Below are 22,149 nucleotides of genomic sequence, written 5' to 3' on the forward strand. Positions count from 1 at the left end.
TTGAAATAATTAACGTGAGTGAACTGTGTTTCTGATGCAGTTTTATAGACTTAAAAACTCAAAATACTTTTTAGGGTGTATGTGACTGATATAACACAGATTGCACCTATATGTTGCCATCAGTTTGACGTAACCGTGAAATTCTGTTTGAACTTTTGTGTCACCACTTCGTTACATCCATATATATGAGGACTGTGTGAACATTCGAGCGCTTCGTATATTCAAATGAACAGTACACTATTCCAACTCTCATAAAAGATTTTGATCGAAATGAACAAATAGGTGTATATTAATCCGCATAAAACACCCTGTAAAGGTAGTTTCCGCTGCAGTAGAAATCCGCCATACCATGAATACACCTCTCCAAGGGAAAGTCACACTGCAGCGAAGTCCCACTTCAAGTTTAAATGAACATACTACCCTCACATAAATTCCCCATTTAAAGGTTGTTACACTGGCTTATATGCACTAAACACAGTACACTTAAAAATATAAAACAAATTTTACAGGTTACCACCTGCATTCTACCTGAAATCCAATCTTGCTGCTATTCAAGGTTGCTTCCATTTTCTTTAAACCGAAAAGAAGGACATCTGCAGAAGCCTTGTTTTGATCGGGCATTATTGTGCAGGTCAACTGGGTAATGACAGTAACGATATTTTTGTTTACAATATGCAATATCATAACCTGAAATTTACTATTCACAAAAGCTTGACATATATACACCAAGAAGTGGCCATTAGGGTGGGGGTGGGGTGGACGGAATGATCCCAGCTGTAATTTCGTAGAGCATTGGTCTCGTTATTTGAAGATCGTACGCCTGCTAATGGCAAAGTATCTTTTCGCTCACTTTTCCTTCTCCTCATCTACATTACAATTAGTACTACTAAAACACATCCCCTATACTTGGCATCATTGGATCAGTTCTCAGTAATAGTAGGTACTGTGAAAATTTACCAGAACAAACGAAATAATTTTGTTTAATTGCCCCTTTCACCCTTCGTCTTCTCTGCACTGCATCAAAGTTATGCTGAACTAAAGAGGGGAATAGAACATCTTGTTTTTCCTTGTTAGACACAACTTCCATGAAAACATCGCAGCCAAGAAAGGTATAGGGAACATTGTAAATGAAATATTGCATTAACAATACAGCTACGAAGAAATTGAAGTGGACGAAAGGGCACTTTCTGCTGGCAGTGATCGAATCACTGCCTTTAGATATTGTGTCCGATGCTCTACTAATTTAACTACGATGAAGGTCGTCCTCCTGTCCGCTTCATCGGCCATATCTGTGCATGCAAACATGGAAGTGTTACAGCTGCTTATAGCCATGGCAGCGAGTGTGGAACACTTCTTGCCAGCTGGCATTAATTGATCTTTTAACGAGTAGGCAGCTGTCCAATAAGCCCTCGCATGTTACCTGAAGGCATAAAGTCTGCCAGAACAAGAACCTTTGCTATAAATGAAGAAAAGAAAAAATTTAAGGGCACATTTTTTCGCTGTTAAGCCCAACATTAATAGAGTTACCTTTTTGTCCATTTTACTTTGCTAACATGCAAACATATTTGAGTGCCATGTAATTTAAGGGCCTTTAAAACACCCACTCATTGCACAATTCCCATGTTTTGACTTTTGACGTAATTCTACACTTTTGCCATGCGATATTACGCGTGCAAAGGAAACGCCTTTCACTGTGCAACATTCGTATTGTGTTTTTTTCCCAAATCTGTTTCGAGGTATACTGGCTCTGTAGTAGAGCACTTGTTGTTATGTATACTGCCTGAGTTCAACTGTCACATTAAACTTTTTGTGTTTTATTTGTATCTTTCTAGATTTGGGTCACGGACTTTTTGCACACCACAACCAACGATGCTGACACAAAATTTCTGCGAAAGGAGCTCTTTGACAATCTCACATTGAATTAGAAATTAAGCGAACAAAAGAAGGGTGTCGCACAATGCCTGGTGGTTTGTTCCCTGCTGGTGGCAAGATTTTTTTATTCTCGTTTACAGCACAATTGTCATAATACATTGGAAAGACAATTTTCCAGATGCCTTCCTAGGATTTGCTGTCTGTTTTCACAATGGTTGTGTCTAGCAAAATTATGCCAAGACACTCACCCGTCGTCATGAATTCATCCTGAAAGATGGCCTCTACATCTGGTCGCCTCTTTGGATCTGATTGCAGCATCTTCCTGATGAGCTTTCTGGCAGCAGAGCTCACCGACGGGGGCACATGGTACTCATTTTTCTTTATGCGGTTATAAGTCTCTTCCACGGACGATGCCTCAAACGGTGGACGACCGACAAGAAGGGTGAACCTGCAGGTAACAGGATCAATGCAAGTCTTGCATGAAGGGCTTCGCTTTTCTCCACTGTATTTGCCGCTTACCACGCCTTTTACAGTCAGGAGCCCTTCCCTAATCTGAAAAATGGGGGTAAGCAAAGCTTGCAATGCGAGTGCCTAACATACTTCTTTAACAACCAAGTTGTTCTAGCTCAGCATAAAATGTGTGATCATGCCCTAAAACTCCTATTGTTATGTGCCACATAAGATGGTATGTGCCACAGAATTTAGGGAAATGCCAGAGCTCATGGCGTGGCCTATAATAACCCTGATAATTGAGAGAATCGCAGAGAGAGAGAGAGAGAGAGAAACAGAGAGAGACATAAAGAGAGAACAAAATCTTCGCAATGCAGAATTCGAACCCACGTACTTTCAATCCAGAGACAAGTACGTGTATCGACCATTCTGCTTTTCAAGCACGCTAGTAGAACATAGCATAGCCTAGGATAGTATAGTGTAGCAAGGTGGTAGGAAAGGGAAGTGAGGTATAGGAGGCAGGAAGAGAGAAAAGTACAGCACAGAAAGAATGAAAAAAAGAAATAGAAAAATGCAGAGAAAAGAGAGAGATAACGTCTAAAAAAGTGAAAAAAGTAGAGAAAATGTAGGAGGAAGCAAGCAATGGCAACTAATGCACCACCTGGTCAAGCCACACATGTTCAGTATAGCTAAGCCATGCACACCCACCGAGACATCACGCCCAACCTCCGCTTCCTAGCGATCGTGTCCAGAGAGTCATGGCACGTCCTACGAAAGTGCACATTCCCAAAGAGGAAGCCACACATCTCGAAGCTAGACTCGCTGATCGAAGGGGATTACAAATGGCCACGAGCACACAGCCACTGGCACAGTCTGCATGGCTGTGCCAGTGTTCGTGCAATTTAGTGCAAACTGACCACATTTTTTTTTCTTTTTAATGCATCAATTTTTTTAAATGCTTCCTCCTCCCTTCATGCCAGAAATCTGACCTTCACCTCCATGCTTGGCAGAACACTTCTTAAGCTACAGGCAACAATGATTTGTGCTCGAAACAACAAAACGCAACAATAAAATGGCAAGAACTTGATGAAATATTCGATTTTCCAACTAAAATTACCATCACCGACAAGCGCACAATCAAGAGAGCAGTTATTAGAAAACAGTGCACACATATACGTGTGGAACTGGCACATCTTTGAGAGGCTGTACACACACACATCACTGCACACTAGCCAGCAGGTGTTTTTTTTTGCTAGTTAGGTCGTCACCCCCCAAATATGTAGCTCATAGAAGCTTCACTTAATTGGTTACTCTGGTTTACTGCCTACAATATAGTATGTCATAAATACTATTTCATGACAAGTAAGGCCATATTACAACCATTATTCTCCTTTCATTCACTGGTGACTTGGTTCCATAAACCTCATAAGTGCCCCAAGCAGACACCGTAAATTCGGCAGTGGCTAATAAAGAAAGTACCTCCTATATATGAAAAAATATCTGCACTATGTATGGAGTCTGTATCACAACAGTTATCTGGCTGGCTAAGTTTTCCCTCTTGAAAGCTGTGCGTGCAATACTCTCTAAAGAACGCACCCTGCTCCACGATGAAATTCTGCGACCCCCATGCGTTGCACCAACTGCAGTAATGTCTCCCTCCACTGGTGCCGATGCTACCATGTTAGGCGGTAATAAACACGAACACTCACAGTATGCATCCTATAGACCAGATGTCAACCTCGAAGCTGTGCCCCTTCTTGGCGAGTATTTCCGGCGCTACGTAGTTTGGCGTGCCACACAGGGTCTTCTTCCTCTCGCCATCGTACCGCAAACGGGTGGCAAGCCTGAAGTCTCCCACTTTGAGTTCCATGTTGTCATTGAGCAGAAGATTCCCCAGCTTGAGGTCTCTGTGAATCACCTTCTGCTGCACAAGGTAGCGGCACGCAAGAAGAAGCTGGTGAAGGAAGTAACGTGCCTCCCCTTCTGTGAGAGTCCTGCGACGCCTGTGCATTTCCATGAGGCTCTAGAAGAAAAAAAATCATTAATGAATTTTTGAATTGAGCAGCTAAATATAAGTACATGGAGTTTCAGCATTTGGTCGCCTTGGAAATGAGGTCACTGTGGCTGGTATGCATGCCACAATGTTCAGGCCAGAAATCGCAAGACCACCGTGGTGGCTACCATTGGCCGACTTGTGGCTCATTTGACTAGAAGAAAAAATGGAGCTGAATTCATGTGTCACTCTGAATCGACAGCTCTGCCTATATGCATGCTATACATAATCCAACACCAATGCATTTAAGTGCGAAAACAGCATAAGTGTTTTGAAAAGCTGGAGTGCACTGCTTGCTTGGAGTTACACTCGAACGCTAGACTCGAACGTCATTATATCAAACTTGCATCTTACATGAAAGAAGTTCGTTATATACGAAAATTCGTTATAAATGTTTATTTTTCACACTAAATCTATTGTGAAACTATTTTTATTTAATTAGTTATAACCAATATTTATATATATCCAGATTGGTTATATCGAGGTTTGAGTGTACTATGTGGCACAAGACTACGTTGAGAATGAGCATCTCATGATATGGTGTTTATGGTGTTGACAATCTTACGTATGAACGGATACATACCCGTCGACTGCAAAGTTCCAGGATAATGTAAACATTTTTGTCGTCCTCGAAGTAACTGTGGAAGCCAAGAATGTGCTTGTGTTTAAGGCTGCGGTGAATCTGGATCTCCTGCAACATCTGCAAAAAATGGACAACGGTGTGGAAATTAATGCATGCCTGCCAAACTAAGGACCTTTATACATTACACTGTAGAACAGGCTACCACTAACGTTTATTAAAATTTGGTAAGCATTTTTCAGACGCGTTTGTGGGTTTGTGCAATGACTTTAAAATGCACTGCGCGGTGGAGCTCAAATTTGCATGTCCTGCAAGACAATTGGTACAGTTGGCAGGCAAGCTTGCTTTGCACGTCAACAAGAAAACAAAACGCTTACAGATAAAAAGCTACAGTACGAGAAGAAAACTCTTAAAACTACAAGCATTACGTAATTGAAAAAGCAGTGTGCAAATAGCGAAGTTTCATCTCAAACTGAATTCAAAACGAATAGTGCTCAGCAGCAGCCAGAAATATTGAATATCAAATCGCATACTGAGGACAATAAATTTTGTTTAAAATTAAAAGACATCCCCCCCCCCTCAAGGGAAAAAAAAAGCAAATCCAGTATGGTCATCCCTGGAGCACACAACATAGCGAGTGACTGCTTTTGAAACGCTACAAGCTTTCACGCAGAAACAAGCTATTCCATATAATCGGGGTTCAGACTCTCACTGTGATGTTACGGTGTTTTCTGCAGTTGAAGACGCCCGATGAGTGGGCAATTCAGTAGCAGATGAAGAGCCATTGCAATAAAACTTTGGCAATACTTAAAGTACAGCTCCCAACTTTTTCCAGTATTTCAACAGATTATCCTTTCTTGAGATCAGGAGCTTTAAGCATATTTTTGAAAACCTTGACTATAGGGTCTGAGCTAAGTGTACTGGTAATATTTTTTTAAAGCTAGCACTTCAACAATCTTCCACACTGTACCCTGGCATTTTTTTTTGCTGGACAACATGTCGACGACATCAAACATAGTTTCAAGTTTTGAAACTGTCTTGAAATGTAAGGCTCACTGTCACAACGTTAATGCTTCTTTCAGCCACCCCGTCCACAGGCAGCATTGGCCTTTGTCATGGTTTAAGCATTCGTCCTGTGGAATTATTCAAAACTACAAATACGCTCAAACCTAGATATAAGGAGCCCAGATATAACGAAGTATCAGTTATAACAAGGTAAATTAATAGTCTTGCAATAGATATAGCGTTATAAATATACTTTCATGCCAAAGTTTGGGTATAACAAACTCATTTTCGTGTACTACAGATTTGAAAGTCTGATTAAATTATTTGATTAGGTATCATTTGATTTGAATTTGAAACTTCACACACCCGTAGTTTCTATTCCTGGGTCAACCCTTTCAGTCCAAGTGATTTCAAATGGAATCGTCAAATTTCTAGGTTAGCAAGCAGGAACGTGGTAAAAATAAAATGTTGTTCTTCCTCAAGAGCTCGTATTTAGCATCTACTCAGCATATGGGGCCAACATGGAGTACACACCACAAATCAAGGTCGGGAGTCAACGAAGAAATTACAGAAGTAGTGACTTTCTTCACGCATTTCACCGACGCAGTTTTTTTAACCATGCAGGCGTAATGCTGTTATTTTAGTTTCGGGCCCAAAATTTAAACTTTGGCTATTGAATATTATGCTAGCTCATCTAAACAAATTTACAAGTAATAAATAAACTAAACATTATAAAAATAACAGGTAACTAAGTGGGAAATCAATCACTCTTCATTGAAAAGATTCAGCAAAGACTTTTTCAGTTTTCTGGGCTACCATGATCATGCAAATCTCAAACTGTACACACCAGTTGCATATTTACATTGAAAATGTGGAACTGAAAAGATTAACTTTCCGATTTGAAAGGACCGACAACAGAATTTTTCTCGGCCTAGTTTTTTACGGCCCAATAGGAAGCTCACCCCCTGTAATGTTTGTAGGTGCAGCAGTTAATCCCAAAAGTGTGCGGTTATTTGAGTCGCAGTATTTTTCTATCTAGAGTTTCTAAACCGTACATACACATCCTCCACCAACGTTGTGAAGCTATAGCCCTCATCACATTATGCTCAAGGTTTTGCTTTTACAGAAGCAGGTGAAACCGGTTAACCACCATCATATTGACACTGTCAACCATTTTAGAATGTAAAATGCAGGGAGAATTAAGTTTTACAAATACTTGTATAACACGAGATCTCTTCACGGCCCCACGAGCCAGCAACTCGTGGCCTCTGATTAGTTCCCACGAATGCGTCAGCAAAGGCATTCTCCGAGGTCGCGATGCGCTCTTCAGACTTTTTTTCCAACACATTCACAGGTGCCGCTATGCCCTCAGCTAACAACTTTCACTGAAGGTGGCGCCACCATCCTGCTCAGTGCAAAGGAATGCATATCTGCATGCCTTACATTAGAAAGAAATAGTGTGCTGCATTTAAGCACTAGTATAGAGACAATAGCATAGACCAGTAAAATGTCATGTGATAAGTACATGTAGACGTTCATTTTCTGTCACCAAAGGTGCCAAAAGGAGTTTTTATGAACAAAAATAAATTTGCATTTAATTAGACCAGCTCTCCAGATCGTCAACGATATTTGAAACTTCGGGGCAACAGATCAAACAGTCCCTATTCGCAATTTTTTTTTGTAAATTCGAGTACTCTGAATACTAAGCTGCAAACTATGTTCTATTTCATTGAAGTGACCACAGTACACTTGTGTAGTGGAGTGCGCTGTATGACAGTCATACCAAACTTTGCTACATTAGCTCATTGCAGACTGTAAATTGTGCAAATAAATCACTTTTATTTCAATGTAGGTCAACCTTACATACTGGGGTGTGGAAATCAACAATAATCACATCAGTTCGTTATCCTGAAACCACACGATACAATCATCACAATTACCATTTGCATATCAGCACTATTAAGGCAAAAATATGTGCCACAATAAAATTTAATTAGCCGGACCCAATAAAAGCTGGTGCTCCCCAACAGTCACCTTTTCTTTCTTGCGGGGCTTTAGAAGTGCCTTGGGTACCACTTTGCCAGCATAGACTGTGTTGGTAGCTTTGTCAGTCAACTCGTAGCATTTTGCGAATACACCCTGCAGAAGAGCAAAGGGCAACATGTCTCAACATTTTACCACCCGTAAAGAACTACAGTGACATCACTGGAGTTGAAAGCTCGAAGGCGGCGACTTAAATCACAAGACGGGGGGGGGGGCACTTTTGCAACCCCCCCCCCAAGATATCTCTTCAAAAAGTTTCAATTTGACAGTAAGAGATAGCAAACTCGACATAAAACTAACTTTTGAATGGGCGGACACCAAGTGCATAAGTGAAATAGGCTTGTGCTTTCAAAAGCACTGCAGAGGAGCTATTTGAAACGATCGGGGCTACTTCTGACGCAATGAAAATGTCGATTATGCTGGACATTGAAATGAAAAATAAATAATTGGGGTGTAGAATAGCCAAATTTCACCTAGAACCAAACATAACAAATACTTTGCAAAATTGAAAGCAAGAACGAATGATATCTCTCTTCGAGCACATAGCCCCGCCACGGTGGTCTAGTGGCTAAGGTACTCGGCTGCTGACCCGCAGGTCGCGGGATCAAATCGCGGCTGTGGCGGCTGCATTTCCGATGGAGGCGGAAATGTTGTAGGCCCGCGAACTCAGATTTGGGTGCACGTTAAAGAACCCCAGGTGGTCGAAATTTCAGGAGCCCTCCACTACGGCGTCTCTCATAATCTAATGGTGATTTTGGGACGTTAAACCCCACAAATCAATCAATCAAATCATCAATCTTCGAGCACATTATTCAGCGAGTGACTACTGTTGAAAGACTACAAATTGTCAAGCAGAAATTGACAAGCTGTTTCCCCTGACCTCGCTTCCCGCTCTCACACCGATCTTACGGCTATCAGTGAAGGTGAATGCATGTGCTCGTTGCGTACCTCAACAACAGCCGTAATGGGAAGGTATCTCAAAGTGATTTTTGCGATACCTAGATAATGTGCAGCTCTATCCATGATCTTTTAAGTATTTCTAAAATCACCCATTTTTGGGATCAGCGGCTCACTGCGGTATTTTTGAACCTACTCAAGACAGTGTTCAAGCAAGCTGTGGGCTTTTTTTTTTCAGTTCAACAGTCTCCCAGTTTATTTCCTGACTTTTGTCGGAGCCATGATACTACGCAGAAATGACAATCCCCTTTAGAATAATTAAGCACTCTCTTCTGAACAAGGATTGAGTCGCCGTCTTGTGGGCAGCCAGTAATAACGCAGTATAAATTCAATGCTCTACTATGGTTGTATTATTATATAACACCAGTGAGCATAAAAATGCATTACAAGAATGTTTCGAGGTGTTAATCAAGGGAGGCCATTTTAACAGGCAAATATGCTGTTTTTACATTTTTGACATTCTCTTGGTTGGCGTCCTATCTTTTTATGTTTACAAATATGCTGTAGCCTAACTAAATGTTATCTGAAGTTAACTTCGCCATGTAACATAAGTTTACCATTCACCACTCAGCTCTGTTTTCCTTGATGCTTGTTTCTTTTAAATTTCATCTGAAATCAAAACTACTTTTTATATAATTAAAACTAATATTGTTAAGATTAAAGCGGCCACCAGTGAGAGATGTGTGCCCACTCTTTGCAATTTTTATAGATTTAGGCTGCTGCTCAAAGGTACATTAAGCCCCGCCGCGGTGGTCTAGTGGCTAAGGTACTCGGCTGCTGACCCACAGGGCGCGGGTTCGAATCCCGGCTGCGGCGGCTGCATTTCCGATGGAGGCGGAAATGTTGTAGGCCCGTGTGCTCAGATTTGGGTGCACGTTAAAGAACCCCAGGTGGTCTAAATTTCCGGAGCCCTCCACTACGGCGTCTCTCATAATCATATAGTGGTTTTGGGACGTTAAACCCCACATATCAATCACTCAATCAAAGGTACATTAAGACAAATATTATAATGGCTCTCTATACTGCAATGTCCCCCTGTTATGCCAATGCCAGATTAGGCAGCCACAATTAACATTCACTGTGAAAACTTTTAAATGAGGTAAGGGCGTACGTAATTTGGACGACAACATGATATGTGTCTATGTGATGAACGTATAGGCTGATACAAGTTTTGAGGCCCCACCCAGGTGATCCAAAATGCAACAGATTATTGTCTCTGCAATTATAGGAATAGTGCTGCCCATGCTATGGAATGCAGTGGCCATTCAGTTCATGACATTATGGAGTGTGTGAGCACTGGTACAAGCTTGTGCGTATCTGCCTCGGAGGAGAAAATGCCGTACACTTCTGTAGTAGCGTCTTCAACGCCTCCCTTGATTCACGCTCCTATCAGCCAATCTTAGCAAAAATGGAAGTGATAAAAGCTATAAACACTATCTGACCAATACATCAAGCCTATGCCTGCATGCACTTCAATAAGAATTATAAATAAAAAATTGGTGGATTCGCAAGCTGCACTTTTAAGTGTTTAACGCGATGGTGATATTTTTTTTCTGGTGCGTACTACTTCAAAGACTTAATGTATGAATTTTTTTCTAACTTGCTATGCGCCCACTACACGGCCTTGATGGCTCAGTAGCCTGTGTGTTTTTTGTAGTGGGTGACTGGCTTTAATCTATGAAGTCATTATGATAATCCCATGTTCCGCACCCCATGGCAATGTACGCTTGTACCACGCATTATTACGGCAATATTTCATGTTGTATTGTGAAGCATGTATACAGGACACGTGTATAACGTCATCGCGTTAATAAGCCTGTAGGCACAAATTTTGACACGTGGCACGGCCAAATGTTTTGCTAGGCCAACAGCAGTCGACCTGCCTTCCACAAACGCACTATTTCTGTTAACATATCACCTCAACGGCAGATAACTTTTCATGCAGTGAAACAGTTCGAAACGGTCCCGGAGAACAACTGGCAAGGTTAAGGCAGGACGAGGCAATGTTAAGGTGTAAAAGCAAGCAGCCACGCTAGGCTAAGTCCGGGGATTACGGTTCAGTACGACGCAAATGGGTTGAGTAGCACGCCAACTCGTCACCGATTATTGTGGTTTCCCGTAGCAGTGGAATATATGAAAAGCATGTCGCCAAAATGGCTTGGCGCAGATTCGGAAGCACGAGACGGTAACACGAAATCGCATACATGTGGTACCAAAGCTGCCTCAACTGTTACTAAAATTCATAGCGGCGGCAGCAGTAGGGGCATCGGGAATCCCTCACAAACTCAGAACTGACGCGCCCGGTGGAAAATTAGCGCTTAATGAGAAAGCATGTCACAAAGACATACTGACAGGGGCGTTGCCAAGGCAGTGCAGCCCATTCAGGCTACGGCATAAAATGCCTACCTTGCCGAGAAAATTGCCGCGCACGTATTCTTTCCCTCTTTTCTTATCGACGATCAGTTCTGGCAGGTCTTTCTGAACGGTTGCACCAGCTCGGGTTGGAATTGCGGAGGCCATTGTGACACAGCTGAAGAAATCGTTCGGAACTACGAGGCCTTGCTGCTTTTGCAAACGGTCACGAGATTCAAGAGCGCGCCTAAGAACCGTTGACACCAATAAAATGCTGTTGTTGTTGTTGTTCTCCTATTGATAGTGGCGCATACCCACTGTGGGGGATTGGCCAAGAATCGAGTGGTTTCAAAATTTACTGTTCAGATTTGGAATGATGGAGGTTTAACAGAAAGATTACCGATAGCGTAGGAAAGTGTGGTGCTTAATGTAATGCATACAAATATTTACATAAACGAATTTATTCTTAGAATAGAGCAATAATCTGATTTTATACGTATATAATTATGTGGACCTGTTAGGATAACGAAACTGGTTAATTAGTCAACCTATTAGTTTCATCAATATAGTCCCGGACGGCCGCCCATACTGTCGCATTAGAGAAACCAGAAATGGAAGCTCCAAAAGACAAAATGACAGGCAGAGATAAGTCCATACCAATACCACGTAAAGGTATTTCATCATCATCATCATCATCATCATCATCATCATCGTCATCATCAGCCTGACTACGTCCACTGCAGGACAAAGACCTCTCCCATGTTCCGCCAGTTAACCCGGTCCTGTGCTTGCTGCTGCCAATTTATACCCGCAAACTTCTTAATCTCATCTGCCCACCTAACCTTCTGTCTCCCCCTAACTCACTTCCCTTCTCTGGGAATCCAGTTCGTTACTCTTAATGACCAGCGGTTATCCTGTCTACGCGCTACATGCCCGGCCCATGTCCATTTTCTCTTCTTTATTTCAACTATGATATCCTTAACCCCCGTTTGTCCCCTAATTCACTCTGCTCTCTTCTTGTCTCTTAAGGTTACACCTACCATTTTCTTTTCCATTGCTCGTTGCGTCGTCCTCAATTTAAGCTGAACCCTCTTTGTAAGTCTCCAGGTTTCCGCTCCGTAGCTAAGTACCGGCAAGATACAGCTGTTATATACCTTCCTCTTGAGGGATAGTGGCAATCTACCTGCCATAATTCTACCTGTCGTAAAGGTATTTATAATAGTGTTTTTCGTATTGTGTTAAACCACCTGCAGGTCAAAAAGAAATGGTCTATTGTTTCCAGTTCATCACAGAACGTCCACAGCGGTGAAGGTGCCTGAGCAGACCTGTGTTTATAGATTTGGTACCCGGCAACGCAGCGTCGCAAATACTTGGACCACCCCAAGCGGCACCACTTTTGAAAACATGTGAACGTTGACGTAAAGCATACGTACGTAAAGTATATCACATGCCAAAGCCCAGATTGAGGGAAAAAAAGAATTGTGAGCACGTGACCTTGAGCTGGGTGCTATGGGGCTTTTTTTCCTTGGTTTTGTAAGGTTCCGGGTTTCCGGGGGGTGGGGGGGGGGGGGTTGGTTGAGTTGGACGCTGTGGGGCTTTTTTTTCTTTGGTTTCGTAAGGTTCCGCGTTTCTGGGGTGGGGGTGGGTGGTTCGGACTTAATTTTTTTTTGGCAGTAATTCGGCGTTTGTCGGGGCACGGCCGCTGCACAGAAAAAAAAAGTATCCATCCAGCGGTCGTGGTTTGCTTGTCGTAGATGCCAGAGTCTCTGAAATTCGGTGTTTTAGCTTTGCTTGCCCTTAATCACGTAGGCGCTACAGAAATAAGTCACGTGGCGTGGCTGCGTAGCTGGCGGTTCCGGCCGCATTCGGCGTGCATGCGTCGCCAGGCTCCTCGTCGCTATGGCCACAATAACGTGGCCGAGAGCATAATGCATTGTGCTCAGCAGCGGCGGTTAGCCAAATGGCGACGCATGGTCCCTGTTCGGAAACTGCGGCCACCGTTTCCTCAATGTAAGTGAATGATTACACGAAGGCGCACCAGGTACACCAAGGGCCAGATTAAACGTGTGCGTGTAGGCCAGTGACAGCCCCGACTGATTCGACACAGAGAGAAAACGGAACGGCCGGAAAGGCTTTAATTAGGAATCAACTTTTGCATTTATACAATCTGCCTTCATTTTCAACGCAACCTACAAGTGATAGCAAGCCAATTCCTTTTCCTGGCACCCAGAGCGAGTTAAGCCCCTGAAGAATGTTATTTCTGCCGCGCACTGTAATCGAAGCCCTGAGACGTCTACTGGCAGACTATAGAGAGACAGCCATTGCTGATGCCGTTCGTGTGAAGCGAGTGGTGTAGTCGTGCAATAAAGGCAGCTCCGTTACTGCGAAACCTGGGGGAGTGCCAAGCAAGGGCACTCTGCGATTCCCGTTCGTGAAGTTCTCACTGCTCTGTTTACCAAGCCGTCGATGTTTGAGGTCAACGCATACGGTTTCCGCGGCATGAGTAAAATCCCATTATGTGATTTGAAAACTCGTTGTGTGACGTGCACGCTACTATTTTTGCTGCGCCCTATCAACTTCCTGCTTCTTACGGCGGTCGAGATACGTGTTGTCTGTAGCGAGTTACATGAGGCTGTTTTCCCCATCAGAAAGTAGCGACGAGGGCACCGATGGGAAGAGCAATCGCGCGTTTGTGGAGGCGGTGGTGCCCTCTCTCGTGCGGCGCGGGTGACAGCAGTGCGCAAAACGCAAGTTTCTGGAACGCTTTAAGTTGATTACTGCGATTATACTTCTCCATTACCTTTCTGAGTGCTGCTTTTATTTGAATCCGGTTTTGAGCATTGCGAGCCAAATTTTAGATCTATACCGATCACTTGATTTTGCGTAACCACACGAGACTTAAGGAAGAACGACATGCCGGGTCCCTGAAGTGCTTTTTTATGGCTCTTGGGTTTCGTTGTCATCGTCTTTTATCTTGTTCTTTTTGGTTTAGGGTAATACAAGAGAGTTATAGTTTACCGTTAGCGTGATAGCGGAGGTTAAAGAATGGCGTACCTTGTAGCAAACGCTCGTTGCGGACAGCGTCTTGTAGTTTAGCAGGATAGCTTTTGCGTGGTCACGTGCCCCAGCTGAGACGGCGGCGCCACTTATCGGATAGTTAATAATTTAGTGAAGAGGAAAAAAAAACGAGAACGTTTGCCGATGCCACCGCGCGAAGCATTGTTGATTACAAATTTATTTTAGTAATAACAAAATAAATAAATAACAGGAATGCATCGAACGTGAAAACATTCATGTTGCCGATTTGTTAGCATCGATCTTCTAGTTAGGCCTAGAGGCGTTTGAAATTGGATGCTATCTCACAAATTACGCCAGCTTATCCCGGCGATGGCGTAGTGGTTAGAGCGGCGATGGTGTAGTGGTAAGAGCATCCGCCTCGCATGCAAAAGGTCCGTAGTTCTAATCCCGTTGGTTCAAAATCCCGTTGGTTCAAAATCCCGTGGTTCAAAACCGGAAGAGAGCAGCGCTTCGAGATAGGTAACAGTGCACTTCAAGTTGTAAAAGACTATGTCTACTTAGGGCAGGTAATAACCACGAAGCCGAACCACGAGATTGAAGTAACTAGAAGAATAAGAATGGGGTTTAGCACTTTGGCAAGTACTCTCAAATTATCTCATGTAGATTGCAACTATCCCTCAAGAGGAAGGTTTATAACAGCTGTATCTTGCCGGTACTTAGCTATGGAGCAGAAACCTGGAGACTTACCAAGAGGGTTTAGCTTAAATTGAGGACGACGCAGCGAGCCATGGAAAGAAAAATGGTAGGTGTAACTTTAAGAGACAAGAAGAAAGCAGAGTGCATTAGCGAACAAACGGGGGTTAAGGATATCATAGCTGAAATCAAGAAAAGGAAATGGACAGGGGCCGGGCATGTAGCGCGTAGACAGGACAAAAGCTGGTCATTAAGGGCAACTAACTTGATTTCCAGAGAAGGCAAGGGGTTAGGGGAAGACAGAAGGTTATGTGGGCAGATGAGACTAACAAGTTTGCGGGTATAAATTCACAGCAGCAAGCACAGGACCAGGTTAGCTGACGGAACATGGGAGAGGCCTTTGTCCTGCAGTAGTCAGACTGACGATGATAATGATTCCTAATACTTGGTCATCAAAGCTATCTGAAGGCAAGCGAAGCCATTTCAAACAGTCATTTGCTGCGAACAAAGTGAATATTTCAGCAACTATCCCAAAATCTCTTCGAAGCGGGCGTCCGAGAGCACCGCCCGTACATTACGTACACTTACACTACCATGGTAACGTTGGATGGATGGATTGATATGGCTGTACCCTTTAAATCGGGCGGCTGCTAACGCCACCTAGCCGTAATGCTTAGTGAACCAAAAACTAGATTTATATTTTTTTTTTGAAGTTGAGGACTGGTACTTTGCAGTGAAAGGTATAATTTTCACTCGTGCCCTGACTTTAGCCACCAATTGGATAACCTCCTTCTAGTTAATTCTACCCGCTTAAAGTCTATATTGCCTTCCCTGTCCCTAAACCCCAGTGCTTTGAAAAACTCTGCGCCCTCATCCTGAACTACAGGGTGAAGCCCTTTACAGAACATTATCAAGTGTTCGGCAGTTTCCACCTCCTCTCCACATGCACTGCATACCTTGTCTACCCCTTCGTATTTGGCCCGATATGTCTTGGTTCGCAATACTCCCGTCCTGGCCTCAAACAGTAGATAACTACCCCGAGTATTATCATAGATCCTTTCCTTGGCAATTTCCTGCTTAAAAGTTCGATAGATCTATTGTGCGGACTTCTTAATCATGCCAATTCTCCACATGTAGGTCTCACCTTCCGTCACCTTCTTCTTAACCGATAATTCTTTTTGGTTTGGCCCGTGCTGTTTTCTAAATATTTACCAGTCAATTTTCTGGTTCGCTGGCACCACTTTGTATCGATATTCTTGATGTACAAGTAACTGAGTACATTTCTAGCCCAACGCTCCTCCCCCATTTCTCTCAATCGCTTCTCAAATTTTATCTTGCTGCTAGCTTCCCTGCCCTCAAATTATGTCCATCCCATATCACCTTGTGCTCCCTGATTTGGTGTATTCCCGTGAGCTCCTAAAGCAAGCCTACCTATTCCAAGTTGCTTAATTTCAAATCTTGCTTGAACCTCTGATCTCATGCACAAGACCGCATTGCCGAACGTCAGACCAGGAACCACGACCTCTTTCCATATTCCTCTCACAACATCATACCTATTGTAATTCCACAGTGCCCTGTTTTGCATCACTGCTGCATTCCTGTTACCTTTAGTCGTTACGTATATTTCGTGTTCCCTTGGGTACTCGGTTCCATTGCTTATCCATACGCCCAGATATTTAACCTGAAAAATCTGAGAAATAGCGCGCGTACGGTAAGCGGTACGTGTAACATACGTATCTGCGCATGCGCACTTCGGTCCCGCTATCACGGTACGCCCGGTATCGCGGGGAGCTCGGTATACTATAACTGTCTACAGGCAGGTTTTCGCGCATAAAAAGGCTTGTTAAAGTGCAAATAAACTTACTTGAAAGTCAGCGCTCGTCTGTGTTCTGTGTCTCTCATTTCTTCGTCTAACTCGCGCTAAAACAATCCGAGCCCACGTAGAGGTTCGAATAAAAACCGCGAACTCGTCGTGGCAATAATTCTTAAACGTTATACCATTGTACGCATAGCGATTAATGAGCACTTAGTGATGATAATTAAGGTATAAGTAAGTGAATAAGTCGACATGGTCGGCTTGCCTTGCATTCTTGCTTGAGTGGGCGTTCTTATATTATCAAAACAAAGCGGGCGAGTGAGCCCAGCAACCTGTGCTCTTATGTGACTTGCTACACGAGTCACCACCGTATTGTTGCGACAATAATTGCGCAGAGTCTCTATTTTAGTATCACCAGGAGAGGAAAAGAAAAGTGGACATTCCACTTTCTTTCTCTTCACTTGCTTTTTAGTAACACTGATCTTTGCCTCACCACATTCGCGAAACTATATGAGCAAACTGCTTCGTTGAATCCAGTTGTTTCCGACCCAGGTCATCTTGACCATGTTTGCTCTCTAACTTTATTCTACCTTTTCATTTCACTGTAAGCCCCCCCCCCCCCCACCAAAAAAAAAATCGCTGAATGAATTTGCGTTCTTTTTCATTCTGTTATGCTTGCAATTTCTTTCGCGTCACCCCTGAGGTCTAGTAAAGGGATGTTAACATTCTTTTTGTTACGGCATGCCGCGAACCTATTATGGTGTTAGTCAAATGTGCTTGGGTGTTCTCGACCCCGCGGACGAGTGAAGGGACAAGAGGCATGAGCGAAGGGAGAGCCTCACGATAAGGCTTCTCTCGTATGTTGACATTGCCGAGCCGACCGTTGACACCTGCCGTATCGTGAAAATAGTTGCGGTGTATAAACATGGATTCACCTCGGAGTTGGGTGGTCGCCGCGGCTTGTAGCTGGATAAACGTGTTCACTTTTGCCCTGATCCGCTCGTCCGCCGTAGTGTACGTGGCGCTTCTACGTACTTTTCCAGTGAGCAGAGAGAGGGCGTCGTGGCCAGTCAACCTTGCTCTCGTCAGCTATTTCCTTACAGGTGTGTATGTATATCCGCATTCTAGCGGCCGCGCTTTTGAGCGTCGGTATTCTTAATTTGTTGAAGAGCTGAAGTCGGTTGTAAAAGTGCAGAAATTCAATCATAGCGATTCCTCGTCTTTATTGGCAAGTGCAACGAATAGCACGATTGGTTTTCTCTCAAGCATTTACGGTGTTTCAAATATTCAGGAAAATTTTTTAAATGTTAGTACAAGAAAAATTGGGTGGTTCTGCTCGAAGTTAATACATATTGTATTAGAGCGTTTGTTAAATTAAAGAGGCTCTGCAACACTTTTTCAGCATAGTGAGAAACTGCCCGATCATTAATCGAGGTTCCTGAGAACATGCGAGTCAAATAATTTAGCGCAGCGCGTGGCCTGAAATTTGCGAATAAATCTCAAATTCAGATAGACATCATTCTCTCGTCTTTCGACAAATGATGCCATATACCCAAATGACCACGCTATATACCATATTTCACGGCCATTTGTTGATCAGAGCATCGTGAGCTGCATAATTACCGCGGCCGCCGTGGGAGGCCGCCCCATGACCTCGCTCTTGCTCGCGCTCACGCTGAAGAAAGCACTGCGTTGGAAAGAAAAAAGAATTCTTAAGGTCATGAAGCGCACGTGACGCAACTATTTCCCCCATGCCATCAGTACCTGCTTAGCTTCCAGTGTGCTCATAGTAACGACAGATGAGAGAAAACAATTACAGCGTGTGACAAATCTCTGTAACCCTGCTCGTATTTAGGGATTCTGAAAAGTTTTACGGTGGTCTATTCTTAAGGTTATAAACATTCTTAGTAAAATTATCCGATGGTTAAAAGTGTTGCAAAGTACCTTTAACACGAGGAGCAGTTACAATAAAGATAGTTGATGAAAATCAATTGCATTAATTCGTCGAAATAGCAGGTGTTTTCCTTGTGAGTAACATGTATCATCGTGGCGCCTGGCGGAGCAGACCTCAACTACGCGCATCTTTCCATGTGGCCTCCGAGATTCACTTCGGTAGTGAGCGAAACACAGACTTCCTAAGAAACACACCAGGACTCACGAATGCCGACGTGCGAGTGCCACTGCTAGACCCCAAGCCAAGTATTAGGGCGAGCTGATATTTTAAACAGCGGAGCTGTTTGAGATTCAGTTCCAGCCATGAACGGCGACCACTCAAAAGTCAGCGCAGCTAATCCACGTATAGACCTATTCTATATTTGTAAACAGCGGTAGGCACCGTCGACATACTGCGGCAATTTAGCGACGTCTTAGCGCTTAGGCTCCACTCAAATTAAAGCTCGCCACTGCGCACCACCACCCTCTATGATCACGTGACAGCTGGCACAGCCGCACAAGCTGCCTCCGAGAACAGCCTCCCGACGCGCTGCACAAATTTGAAGAAACAATTTATTCTCTTCTCCGGGCCTTATACCAGGCGCAGGCCTAGCGCAAGTCTGGCGAATCATCACAAAGAGTGTTTAGAAAAGGCCTCGAAATGCCGTTCTTCTAGCTTTCGCTGTGGCTCTGCTGTGAGTTTCTTTTTTTTTTTTTTTCACATGAACTCTCCCATGCCCCTCCCCGCTTTCACGATCTTCAGTGGGATTTTCATGTCTGCATCCCGCTAGCTCAGGTGGTATTAAGGGCCCTGCTACAGAGCGAGCGCACGTTGAATGGAATCATGGTATTCGAACTTAACTACATGATATCTTGGATTTATGTTTTAAAGGGGCCCTGCAACACTTTTTGAGCATAGTGAAAAAAGCTGTCGATCGTAGTAAAGGCTCCCGAGAACACGCCAGCCAAATGTTATAGCGCAGCACACGGCCTAGAATTCACAATAAATTGAATTGAATTGAAGTTTATTTGTCCTGAATTTCTTACAGGATCGGGAGCAGAGGCTAAAGGCTATATAGCCTGACATGAGGCTTATGCTCCTAAATACAGTTTGGCACGCAGGCCGCTCAATGTGTCGCATATGTTTTCAGAAATAAATATATAACACAACTAATAACACACAGAAATAAATAAATAACACAACATATAAACCATAACACAACAAAACTTAGCATGGTCTTGTTACACAATTTCAGGATCATTTCAGGTTCAAAATGCCGAACATTAGAAAATCACTTCATCACAAAAGCGTCATCTGAAAAGAAACTTCATCAATACAGAATGTAGAATAAAGCATAAGAAAAGAAACTACAACACACAACTCAAATTGATAGATAGGATGTAACAAATCAAGTACAGTAACTTTAATAAGCATACTCAATATCATGGTTCATTAGGATGGACTTGATAATGGTGTTCGAAGGTATAGAATTGAAATCTATGAGACCCTGTAAACGATAAATTATCACATTATCAATTACCGTGTAAATTATCAAAGTTGGCTAAAAATTGCTCTCTCTTCCCTCGACAAATAACGGAATACGCTCAAAAATCACACGTAAATTACCCATCTACCAGCCATTGGCTGATTTGAACAAGATGCGCTCGGTTGTTACAGAAATCGCCACGAGAGGCCGTCACTTGGCCATGGGTGTGCGCGCGATTGCACTGAAAAAAAACCGCGTATTCGAAGAAAAAAAAAAGAAAAAAAGTACTCAAGGTCTTTAGGTGCGCGTGACGTTTTCTGTTTGCCCCTTCCATCCCTCTTTGATTAGCTTCCAGCGCTTTCCTCGGGAAGAAAGAAGAGAGAATGCAATTGCAGCGTGTGAGCAATCTTTATAACTCCGCTCGTACTGAACGGATTATTAAAAATTTTGCAGCGTTGAGTTTGTGAGGTAATACGCTTTTCCAGCGAATTAATTCCATGATTACTGAAAAAAAGTGTTTCAGGGCCCCTTTAAGTTTTTACGTTCACGTTGCATAGTGCAAATGCTTAAAGAGTACACACAATACTGTGTAAATAATTAAATAATAGCTTGCGGAGGGCTTAATAAGTATGTAGTTTTATGAATACTAGTATATCGTAATCAAGAAATCATGGTTTTTCAGTGAAAACATTTTCTCTAATAAAAGCCATAGTTGCTTTATTGAAATATAAATACTTGGGCGAAAGTACACCGGCTCTGTGGGAATGCAATGCTCGCTGGAAAGGGCCATCATAACACGTAGATCACACTCACCCTTCAATATACTTACAAGATATGCATGTATACAAAAGAACATGGGATGCATGCGCACCCCGTGTTCCGCACAGGGCGTCTCTGTTGCGTTGTTTTGCTTCGCGCTTGTACCGGACATCAAGTACACCATATAACAGTACGGCATTTCCTGCTCTCTACATTTTTTTTTTTCTCAGGACCTACACAGCTCCTTCGGCCAATGAACCCAACTTATGACCATTCGCTTTGTATAACTCAGATCGGATTATCACTGAGGGTTATGGCCGACGTCCGACGCCTCGATTGGCGCAGCCGTAAAAGACGTTGCTCGGAAACAAGATTACCGGCTGCCGCACGTGCGTGAACTATATAGGGCAGCCTGCGGTAGCCGACAGCGCGCTAATGGACCATTTTCGACGAAATGGGGTCAGCAGGGCATGACGTTTCCCAGCCGGCACGATGAAGTATAGGGAGCCGCCGTGGTAACTTTGGCATTCTGGGCGTGTCACTGCTATATAAGCTAGCGGGGTCACGGGATCTAATCCCGGGCCTGGTGGCTGCCGATTGGGGGGGCTAGACACTAAGATAGGAACAGCATATTCTATCGAATAACGTACCTTGCTGGTTGTGCACGTGTAAGGTCGTCGCATAAACATAAAAATGCTAACTGGGCAATGAAATCAAACACATACAAAGGAGCTGACCCTGGTGTTCACGGAGTCGTTTCGTATCTCGATTGAAAGCGCATACTGTGCCTCATGTCCAACGAAAAAAAAAAAAAAAAAGGCTGGTTCATGGAGCAAAGAGACCCTTCCTTTTTTCGAAACAAAAAAATGGCTATTTTTGTCGCATTTTCGGATTGTTGAAAAATTTGAATCCTCCGCATTTATTCATTAACAGTTAGCACATGACTGCACTAGTCGTAATCTAGACCGTTATTTAGGCATGTAATTCAAATGACACCTTCTACCCAGTGATAGACTTACGCGGACTGTGACTGCAGTGTAACTCTCGAGAAATCTTGACGTTCCGTGCCATGCCCACGGAATTCATGCTGCAGGTCCCATCGCTGGAGTATTGGCAAGGTATATACCGATAT

The 22,149-nt window shown here is 43.3% G+C and overlaps 2 protein-coding genes across 3 annotated transcripts in view; one reads left to right on the plus strand and one right to left on the minus strand.

Annotated features, from left to right (window-relative positions):
• LOC119169507 (vascular endothelial growth factor receptor 1) overlaps positions 1-22,149 on the minus strand; it is a 154,116-nt gene that overhangs the window by 15,261 nt on the left and 116,706 nt on the right. For both annotated transcript variants that reach the window (XM_075877744.1, XM_075877748.1), the window contains 4 exons: positions 7,995-8,099; positions 4,959-5,075; positions 4,032-4,345; positions 2,121-2,320 (listed from right to left, as the gene is read on the minus strand). In XM_075877744.1, coding sequence (XP_075733859.1) covers positions 2,121-2,320; positions 4,032-4,345; positions 4,959-5,075; positions 7,995-8,099 — 736 coding nt within the window. The remainder of the gene's footprint in view (positions 1-2,120; positions 2,321-4,031; positions 4,346-4,958; positions 5,076-7,994; positions 8,100-22,149) is intronic.
• LOC119169508 (monocarboxylate transporter 5) overlaps positions 17,132-22,149 on the plus strand; it is a 13,835-nt gene continuing 8,817 nt past the window's right edge. Inside the window, exons 1-2 of the mRNA XM_037420550.2 lie at positions 17,132-17,942; positions 22,111-22,149. The exon at positions 22,111-22,149 is cut by the window's right edge and continues 105 nt beyond it. Of these exons, the coding sequence (XP_037276447.2) occupies positions 17,765-17,942; positions 22,111-22,149 (217 nt within the window). The 5' untranslated portion in view covers positions 17,132-17,764. The remainder of the gene's footprint in view (positions 17,943-22,110) is intronic.

Source organism: Rhipicephalus microplus, chromosome 2 (assembly GCF_043290135.1).
Source record: "Rhipicephalus microplus isolate Deutch F79 chromosome 2, USDA_Rmic, whole genome shotgun sequence".
NCBI lineage: Eukaryota > Metazoa > Arthropoda > Arachnida > Ixodida > Ixodidae > Rhipicephalus > Rhipicephalus microplus.